At 53.6% G+C, this 9,561-nt stretch overlaps 1 protein-coding gene across 1 annotated transcript; it reads right to left on the bottom strand.

Moving 5' to 3' along the window:
* Window positions 1-4,713: 4,713 nt before the first annotated feature.
* Window positions 4,714-7,446, bottom strand: LOC142422887 (toll-like receptor 12). Its single transcript, XM_075528134.1, has one exon. The coding sequence runs from the start codon at window positions 7,444-7,446 to the stop codon at window positions 4,714-4,716; it is 2,733 nt and encodes a 910-aa protein (XP_075384249.1).
* Between the last annotated feature and the right edge of the window lie 2,115 nt (window positions 7,447-9,561).

The raw sequence follows: 9,561 nt of genomic DNA, 5'->3' as shown, positions 1-9,561 counted from the left end.
ACAGCAGCTCAAAGATTCCTAGGAAACTTAGCAAGTGTGTGCGCGTAGGCCCCCTGGGGAGGAACGACTCGGAAAGAGCGAGGATGGTGGGCACAACCTGAAGACTGTCCTCAGTGTCACTGCATTGTGCATGCAGAAACTCTGGCGTATGTTTTGCTGGGTGTCGTCTTCACAACAGCAACGAAATACAATTTTAGAAAAGACTGTCGATCGCTAGAGGTGACTAGACTAGTGACCAGATGAGAGTTGGACAGTCGTTCAATTTCAATTTCACGCTCACCTGTAAATTACATGGCTTGGGGGGAATTCTGAACCTCCCTTTGTTCACTTGTAAATGGCTAATAACAGCACCTCTGTTACCAGGTTCGTGGGAGGCTTAAATGAAATGATATGCCTCAAGCAATCACCCTGGTGCCTGAGTCCTAATAATGGACCAGGAGTGCTAGTTATTATTATGTAAATTTGTTAGTACACGTTTGGGACTTGGTGTTGAAAGAATGCTAGTCATCATTACAGAACAGTCTTAATATAAATGCACTTGGGTCATACCATGATAAATCAATTCGTGAGGGTCTGAGCAAGCTAAGACGGGCCTGGGAATGTGCGCTTTGTAGTCAAGACATGGATCTGAATCTTAACCCAACGCCTTCCTAGGTATGTGACCTTGAAAAAAATTACCGTGTCTCTCTTGTCCTTGACTTTTCCCATTTGTGAAATGTAAGTCATGTAATAGAGCCTACCTACACTGTAGAATGTTGTAGAGATTAAATGAGGATGCAGGTGCAGCATAAACTTTGGAGTCATACTGCTTAGATCTGAAACTTTACTTTCCAGTGCAAGATATCGCCTTTGCCACTCACTAGTTAGGACCATGGAACTGCCAACAGAACAAACTGATCTGTCTTGTAAGATGTGCAGCCGGGATGCTCTTTACAGACAACGGTGGCAAGACTTCATCTTACATCCTTTGGCCACGTTATCAGGAGAAACTAGTCCCTGGTCTAATAGATGCTTGGTCACATGGAGGGGCAGCAGAGAGGAGGAAGGCGATGACCATGGGCTGAGATATAAGATCAATTGTGAGGATGGCACAGGACCAGAGAGGTGTCTCCTTCTGTTGTGCATGGGGTCCCTCTGGGTTGGAGCCAACTCGACACACTTAACAGTGGTGACCCCCAAACCAAACTCACTGCCATCAAGTGGATCCCGACTCATAGTCACCTTGGGCAAGTTACTGAACCTCTTTGCCCCTCTGTCCCCACGTCCAAGATAAGCAGCAGCAGCATGACATCTGCCTGAGAACGGCGCTGCACACATGTAAAGAGCTTGGGTTTGTCTTGCACATAGAAAGAATTGAATGATCATTAGTTAGTACTATTTGGAAGGTCCGGAGTGGTGTAAACAGTTAAGTGCTCAGCTACTCACCCAAAGGTCGGTGCTTCTAATCCACCCAAAAACACCTTGGAAGAAAGCCCCTGGCAATCTTCTTCTGAATGATCACAGCCACTGAAATCCCAGTGGAGAATGTTTCTCCTCTGACACACACGTGGTCATTCAGACTCAGTCAGACCACACGTGGTCATTGAGACTCAGACTCTTGGGTCTGAATCGACTGGTGGCAACTAGTGCGTGTTTGGTAAAGTATATGGTAAGTATCTGATACCTATTGACCGATGTTGAAATTAGGTGAATTCTGGACATTGGTCCTAAAGACCGAATTCAAAATCTTGGCCCTCTGCAGAGTACATTCTAATTTATTTACACCAATAGCTTGTGTGAATTTGCTTCATAAATGTAATAGCAACATGTGAGCACTTCTTCATTCTGAAGTTTCAGAGTCCTTGGGGTTAATAATAGTTTACAACAGGAAATAGCCACTCGGTGCCGGGGCTGGAGTTTGAACCCTTGGGTGTGTGACTCCAAAGGTCTCTATCAGCCCCACAGTGCAGGTGGCCGAGGTCCCAGAGCAAGCCCAGGGATAGAGCGCAGTGTGGCCGTGTCCAGTGCCTGGAAACTGGAGAGCAGGCCCAGAGGGCAGTGACTTGGGAGAGCAGAGCCAGGAGCTTCTTCCCCTGAAGAGGAACGGGGCCACGGTGCACTTAGAGCCAAGGACGCCGTTAGGACACAAGAGGGCGCCCATCACCCTAAATCCGGGAGAGCATCCTTCCATGCTTTCCCTTGATCTTTGCCCTTGCATTTTACAGAAGACAAAACCAAGTCCCCAACAGGCCAGGCTCCCTGCCCAGTGTTTTTGTAGAAGTGGGTGACAGAGCTTGAAGCAGACTTCAAAGTTTCCTAGTTCAGCATCTGCCAGGATTTGATGTGCAGCCGTTCCGTGCACACTTTTCTGAGCAGGGCGGCAGAGATGAATCAAACCCGGCCCAGCTTCCAGGGCTTGGGAACTTCTGCTCTGGGAACCCAATGAGGAAAACATGATTGTGCACACACCCCCAATAGACGTGTATTTATTGACTTATAGATTGCAAATATGCATGACAATCGCTAGCTTTTATTAAACATGTATCGTGCCTTAGGCCATAGTCTCACTTCTTGGTACACAGTAACTCATTTCGTTCTCACAGACTCTCTGAAGGGAGGTCTAAGACTTGTTAGCTCTCTCTAGAGATAGAGTTGTACCTCGGTCCTTGGCTCCGCACGAGAAAGAATTCACGCCGAAGCCTGGTTCGTGATCCAAGTGAGTTTTATGAGAGTTAGAAGAAGTTGTAGGTTTTACACGACACCCATAGGACTCCTCCAAACCATACAGCCTGGCGGAGGCTGCTCAGCGTCACGCAAAGTTCCCCCGCTCTCTCGGCTCCTGCCTTTTCAAGGATTCCAGGGGAAGGCGTTAGTGGACGACTCCTGATCGACCCCATTGGCTGAATTGTATTCACCTGGCCCAGGTGGGTCAATCCAGGTTTAGCACCCACCCATGCCTACCGGCGGGAAACCTGAGCCTCTGACCATGTGCAGTGCGCCTGCTCCTTGTTCCCGTGCTTGGCTCTCTGGGCATGCGTTAACAGACATTCCCATCCCTGTGCTAGTCTGCCTAACAGACTCATACAGATGAAGAAATTGAGGTAGGGAGAGGGTAAGCAACATGCCAAAGCCACCTGGCTAAAAAGCAGACTAGCTCTGGAGTAATGTGAGATTGAAAACACTAGCACGTTTCCTTCCCAGATCCCACTGGATTGTTGTGTGTGTCCTTACTTTGGACCCCTTGCTCCCAGGGCTCCCAAGCCTAGGAGAGGGACAGGATGGTGGGATCAGGACTTTGGGGAAAGGAAATGCAGGAAGTCTTGTGGAGCTCATAGGCAGCAGCCTATCCAGCCTGGGGGGTCAGGGAAGACATCGGGAGACAATGGTGATGGAACCCCAGTTTCAAGCACACATGAGCGTTCCCCAAGGGAAACGCGCTCCAGCGGAGGCAGCACATGCAAAGCCCTGGAGGTAATTAAGCATGGCGTCTATCTCCTGGTAGTTCAGTAAGGGAGAGGTGCTAAGTGCCAAGAGGGTGGGGGGGGGGGGCTTCCCCTTTCAGTGATGCTGTAAAGATCAGCGGAGAGGATAGCTGCAAACGTATTTCTATTGAGGGACCAGACTGTCTGCACAGTCTCAGCTGCTTAGTTCTTTGGGCTCTCGCTTATTAACCCCTTTATAACCCAGATGACAAAGGAGTCCCTCGACACACACCCTCCTCGAAGACCTGGTTAAACTTGCCCGGACCCCATGACACATTTCAGAGCGACTCAGACATGTTCCTTCCTGTCAACTCTTTCCATGAGTTTCCACGATTGTTTCCTTGGGCTTCCACGCTGGTGATCCCCGAACCTGAAGTCTTCCGCCTCGTGTGGATTCCCATTCGAAACCCACAGCCACCCCTCACAGAAGGGTCACAGGGAAGAGACGAGCCAGTCAGGGTGCAGTATAGCACCGATGAAACATACTACTTTCCTCTAGTTCTTTAATGCTTCTCTCTCTGTACCACTCCCCCCGCCCAAACTATCATGACCCCAATTCTACCTTACAAATCTGACTAGACAAGAACACGCACACTGGGCAGATAAGAGCCCGCAACACAGGGAATTCAGGATAGATATAAATCCCTGGGGGCCAACAATGAGAATAGAGATACCAGGAGGATAAGGGGAAGGTGGGGTGGAAAAGGGGGAATTGACCACAAGGATCAGCATATAACCCCCTCCCAGGGGGAGGAAGAACAGAAAAGCGGGTGAAGGGTGACAGAGAATGATGTACGATATGAAAATAATAAGCTATAACTTATCAAAAGTTCATGAGAGAGGGAAGGTTGGGGGAAGTGGGGAAAAGGAGGAGCTGATCCCAAGGGCTCAAGTAGAAAGAAAATGTTTTGGCGATGATGGCAACATAGGTACAAATGCGCTTGGCACAATGAATGAATGCATGGATTGTGATCAGAGATGTAAGAGCCCCCAGTAAAAGTATTTAAAAAGAAGAAGAAACAGGTGGGGGGGAGGAACCACCACAGCCAATGGAGGCAAGCATTCTCTGGGCTTGGTCCATTGACTGACCATCTGGAGCGCTTGAGCGCGTTCCATGCGCACAGCTACCTGCCCTCCCTGAAATCTTTTCACTTGGCCTTCCCAAAGCCAACGCTCCCTCCCTGCACGTGCTGCACCGCACCCCACCCCCGCAGATGCCCACTGGCTCCCCAGCAGGCTGTCATCCCTTTAGCTACCTCCTCCCTCCAGCCCCCTGCCCCAGCCTGCTGCCCAGCCAAGCCCAGAAGTTATCCTTCCCTTCTTCCTCCTGGCACCACAGGCGGTAGTCTTCTGGGCGGAGCAGCCAGGCCAGTCTGTGGTAGCCGGGGAGCTGGTGGCGGGAAATGGGCTCCAAGAAGATCAGCAGCAGCGCCGGCGGGGAGGCGGCAGCGAGCAGGCGGGAGGTGGCCAGGCGAAGCTCGGTGCAGCAGCGAGGTGTGCACAGGGCCTGTCGACTCAGCACACACAGGGTGACCCGGCTGCCCATCATGCTGTCTGCCATATTGTCTGCCACATCCTTGCCTGGCTCAAAATCCCGTTCGGGGAGGCAGACTCGCAGACCCCAGCCACCCGGAGAGAAACCCTCCAGCAGGGGCACCAGCTCCCGCATCACCCAGCCCTGATCTCGCCTGCAGTGGGACACAAACACATCATAAAAGAACCTCTGGCCCTCGGTCCTCTGGCCCCTCAGCCCAGCCCGGCACAAGGCCCGGAGATAGAGGGCCCAGTTCCTGGCCTCTTGGAGGAAGGGCAGGAACATCAGTAGAAGCAGCAGGGCCGAGGTGCCCAAAAAGAGCTCTAGGCCCAAGCTCTCGGGGCAGTGGCTCTGGAGAAAGGGGAAAAGGCGACCCTTGGGGTGGCGTCCAGGTTCTGATGGGCACCATTCCTCGTACATGTACACGTACGTTCTGGGGGAGTGCTGCATCCAGGGTTCCACCCAGGCATTGGCACACTGGCAGGCCAAGGTCACACTCAAGAAATACATGTACCGGGGCATCTGGGGACTGTGCTCCTGGAGGCTGCCGTCCAGCACCAGCCCATTATCCCAGTCCAGCACTAAGACCTGGAGTCGGCGCAGGCCCTGGAAGCCAGCCGCCGACAGCGTCTCCAGCCCTGTGTGGCTCAACTGCAGCGTCTCGAGCATCGGCAGCTCCCCGACCAGCTCCTCCAGGCGCACAGGGCGCAGCCGGGGCCAGGACTGCAGATTCTGTAGAATCAGTTCCTGCAGGCTTGGCAGGCCCGTGATGCAGCAGGGACGGGGCCTGCGCACGTTCCTCCTCACCGTCAGCTGCTGGAGCCCAGGGTGCTGCCAGAGGAAGAAGCTGAAGGTGTCCTGCGAGCAGAGGGTCTCCAGGCTGTCGCCGAGCAGGGACAGTTGGCGAAGGGCAGGGAAGATCTTGGAGACATTTTGGACTGCCAGTTGCAGCCCCCAGTGTTCTAGGGTCAGCCTTTGCAAAGCTGGAAAGATGGGGGGGACCAGCTTCCAGGGCTTCGTGCCTGACACTGTGTGAAGCTCCAAGCTCACCAGCCCTATCGGCAGAGACAAAGTACCGGGGCGTCCAGAGGGGAGCAACAGTATCAGTTTGGACAGACTCGTTAGGCTCTGGAAGTCCCAGATTGAAGTCGGCACCATCGTGGTGTCGAGCAGTCCCGGGCTGGTTAGTTCGGACAGAGAAGCCTGCCCGCCCTGGCCTGGGGCTGCCTGTAGGCTCTCTGTCAGGTCCAAAGTCTCCAGTCTGCTCAGGCCCCGGAACACATGGCCATCCAGGTGAGCCAGCCTGTTTTCCTTAAGCAGCAATGTGCTCAAGTGGGGCACGCAGGAGAAGGCGTCTGGGGGCACAGTCCATAGCCCATTGTCAGACAGGTCCAGGACCCGCAGTCCTGACTCGACCCCTGTCCCGTTCCGGCACAACATGTCAATCTGCAGGTGGTTGGCTGCCAGGTTCAGCCTCTGAAGTCTGGGCATGGCATCCAGAAAGGCTGGTGGCAGGTCAGTCAGACCACCGCTCTGAAGATCCAAGCTCTCCAGGCTGTGGCTGGAAGCCAGAGCCTTGGGAGCTATGCGCCCTATCACGTTACCTTGGAAATGCAGCTCTTGCAGCCCGAAGTGGGCAATTACCTCGCCAGGCAGCTCAGCCATGCCTGTTTGCGCTGCAGATAGGACGTCCAGCCGTTGGAGCCCCAGGTCCATCACAGCAGCCGCCTTCAGCTGTGTTCTATCGAGACGCAGAGCTCTCAGTTGGAGGCCCCGGAGGGCCCCAGGGCTGGACATGTTCAGCTTGACGTTGAATGACAGGTCCAGGGTATCCAAGGTCCAGCCCTCTCCCGAGGAAGAGTTCAGCACCAGGTCTGGGAAGATGTCAGTCAGCATGTCCACATTCTGCAGGCAGCTGGACGTCACAGACAGTCGCTGTACACTGGGAGGTAGCCGGACACCCAAGTTCCCGTGCAGGCAAAGGCCCGAGAAGGCAAGGTGCTGGAGGGAGCTCAAGTGGTTAAAGGCATCAGGGGGCAGGGAAAGAGCATACCTGGGGTGGCCAAGGAAAGCGAGTCTCTGCAGCTGTTCCAAGCCCCGGAGGGCTCCTGGCAGGAGCTGGGTGTGCTGCAGTGTCAGGCACAGGCCCTTGAGCCCAGGCAAGTCGGAGAAGGCATCTCGGGGCAGGACTGAGATGGGACCAGCAAGACTGAGCCCCTCCACGTTCCGTGGCACAGCCTCCAAGGTCCGGGTCAGGTTGGTCACTGAACGGCATGTGGCAAGAAAGGACAGGCTGGAGTCCAGCACGCAGGGCAAGAAGAACCGGGACACCAGAGGCAGCCGGGCGCCTTCGACCACCTGGCAGTGGAGAGTGGTAGTCCAGGCTGCGGTCAGAGGAAGGGACAGGAGCAGGCCAGGCAGCAACAGCAGCCGCAGCAAGTGTTTGCCCATCTCCGTTCCAAGCCTGGTCCACACAGAGGCAGAATCAGAGGCCCACTCTCTGTTGGAGAGCAACCCAGACCCCACCCACCCCTTACACACACACACACACACAAGTACACACACAGGATACTCACAGTGGTGACAAGGACAACTCCAACTATGCCGAGAAAATCTGGGTAGCAGAGTCAGGTGACAGCACTGTCCCCCAAGCTTTAGAACTGCTAAAGAACGGAAGAAGGGAGGGGTGGTACCAGGCTAGGGCACACTTACAGCCAAGGACCCTGGGTCAGGGAGAGGAAGGCGAGCCCTGTTAGTGAAGATGGACACTAGTTTCACTTCTCGGTAGTGAGGAAGCAAGCCGCATTTCTGAGTGGACGACTTGGACCCTGAGGCCCAGGATCTTGTCTGAGGGTGACCAAAATGTAGCTCTTGCAGCCTGGAGGGGGCAGGTGACCACACCAAGCAGCTTGGGGCACCCAGACCCTTTTTCCAGAGCAAAGCCCTTCACCTCTCCGAACGTCAGTCTCCTCATCTGCAAAATAAGGATACTAGTATGTGCTGCCCAGGACTGCTGTCCAGGAGACTCGGGTGACAGAGTGAGGTTGTCTCCCATGATTTCTAAGTGCCGCCGAGTGAATCCAGACTCACAGAGACCCCCGTGTACGACGGAACAAAAACACGGGACTCTGGAGCTGGCCTGCTTTTTAATGTCACTCCTTATGATCCAGAGTCAAGGGAAAGGCCATCGGATTGGTCAATGCCAGGGCAGGAGCCTGCACAACAGCTCAAAAAAGGTCAAGAAAGCAAGTCCCTGTTGTTTTCACCTTCTCTCTGAAAACTAGCCATGACTGTCAATGAAGAGTGAACTCTTGCCCCAACTCCCCCCCAAAAAAGGGGTGTGTGTAAAAAGAGGCCTTGTGTGCTGGCCACCTGAAAGATGGTAACTCCTCGCAACCTGGTGTGAAACTCACGGAAGTCCTACTCGGGGCCTAGGACACCATGGCAGGGGAACTGTTTCCTTCAAGGTGCTGGGACCTCCATGGAATCACACTCCTTCGTGCTGTACCAGGGAGGAAGTGGGACTGACGGCCCTGGGCAGCTGGAAAGAGGAACAAGGCATGTGTAGCCCCATGTCTTCCTCTTTCCTTTCCCTCTGGGGGTCCGCTTCTTAGTCTGCTCGACCATGTTCCACATTTTAAAAAGGAAAAGCCAAACAAACCCGCACCATCGAGTCACGCACGTGGGGTCATTAGGAGGCAGAGTCGACTTGATGGCAGCAGCCGGCGATGTAGGGACCCTGGTGGCATAGTGGTTACACATTGGGCTGCTAACTGCAGGTCAGCAGTTCGAGGCCAGCAGCGCCTTGCAGGGAGAAAGATGGGGCTTTCTATGCCCAGACAGAGTTGCAGTCTCGGAAACTCAGAGTCGGTTCTACCCTGCGCACTGGGATCGCTATGACAGCGGGTTCCACTTTCCAAGCAACTTAGGTCCAGAACAGTCTCGTTGATGAGAGTCCACCTCCATTTCGCTATTCAGAGTTCCTTTTAAGAATAAAAATGTCTAACATTTGTGGAGAAAATCCACAAAAGTGCCAAGAGCTGAATCATTTTTTTAAACTCAATCCAAACAACCCAGCGTGTGTGTGTGTGTGTGTGTGTGTGTGTGTGTGTGTGTGTGTGTGCCCGCACATTTCCCCGATGAAGAACTGCGACCAGAGGAGGTACTCGTCCCAGGTTTCCCGAGGTGGTTACTTTCTTCCTCCGTTAAGGGAGCCAAAGTCTTAGCTCTTCCAGCCCTTGGGCTTCCAGGGCAGTGTCTGAGGCAGACTGGGAGTTCCTTGGTGGTATTGCCATTGCCGCTTGGGTGTTTTCGGGTGTAATTTCCAGATAGACTTTGAGTAAAGGCTATCCCGGTTCCCTGTTATTCCAAACATCAAAAGGGCAGACAGAGGAGTCTAAACAAGGCCAAAGGATGAAGAGAGTGTTCAAATGATGCACAGAACAAACGGGAACACAACCGGGAATATCCAGACGGTACTTTAAGAGAATCCCCTTTTCGCCCTTGGGGAGGCAGCAGCCTTGGCCTGTCTGGAAAAGCAAAGGAGGCTAAGGAAGCCGAGTGTGG

The sequence above is a fragment of the Tenrec ecaudatus genome, chromosome 1, assembly GCF_050624435.1.
Source record: "Tenrec ecaudatus isolate mTenEca1 chromosome 1, mTenEca1.hap1, whole genome shotgun sequence".
Classification (NCBI taxonomy): Eukaryota; Metazoa; Chordata; class Mammalia; order Afrosoricida; family Tenrecidae; genus Tenrec; species Tenrec ecaudatus.
Note: the sequence above shows the minus strand (reverse complement) of the source record. Positions and strands in the feature narration are given on the sequence as shown.

Bases quoted from the DNA above. Each gene is read 5' to 3' on its own strand.
- LOC142422887 (XM_075528134.1), bottom strand. From the start codon at position 7,446: ATGGGCAAACACTTGCTGCGGCTGCTGTTGCTGCCTGGCCTGCTCCTG.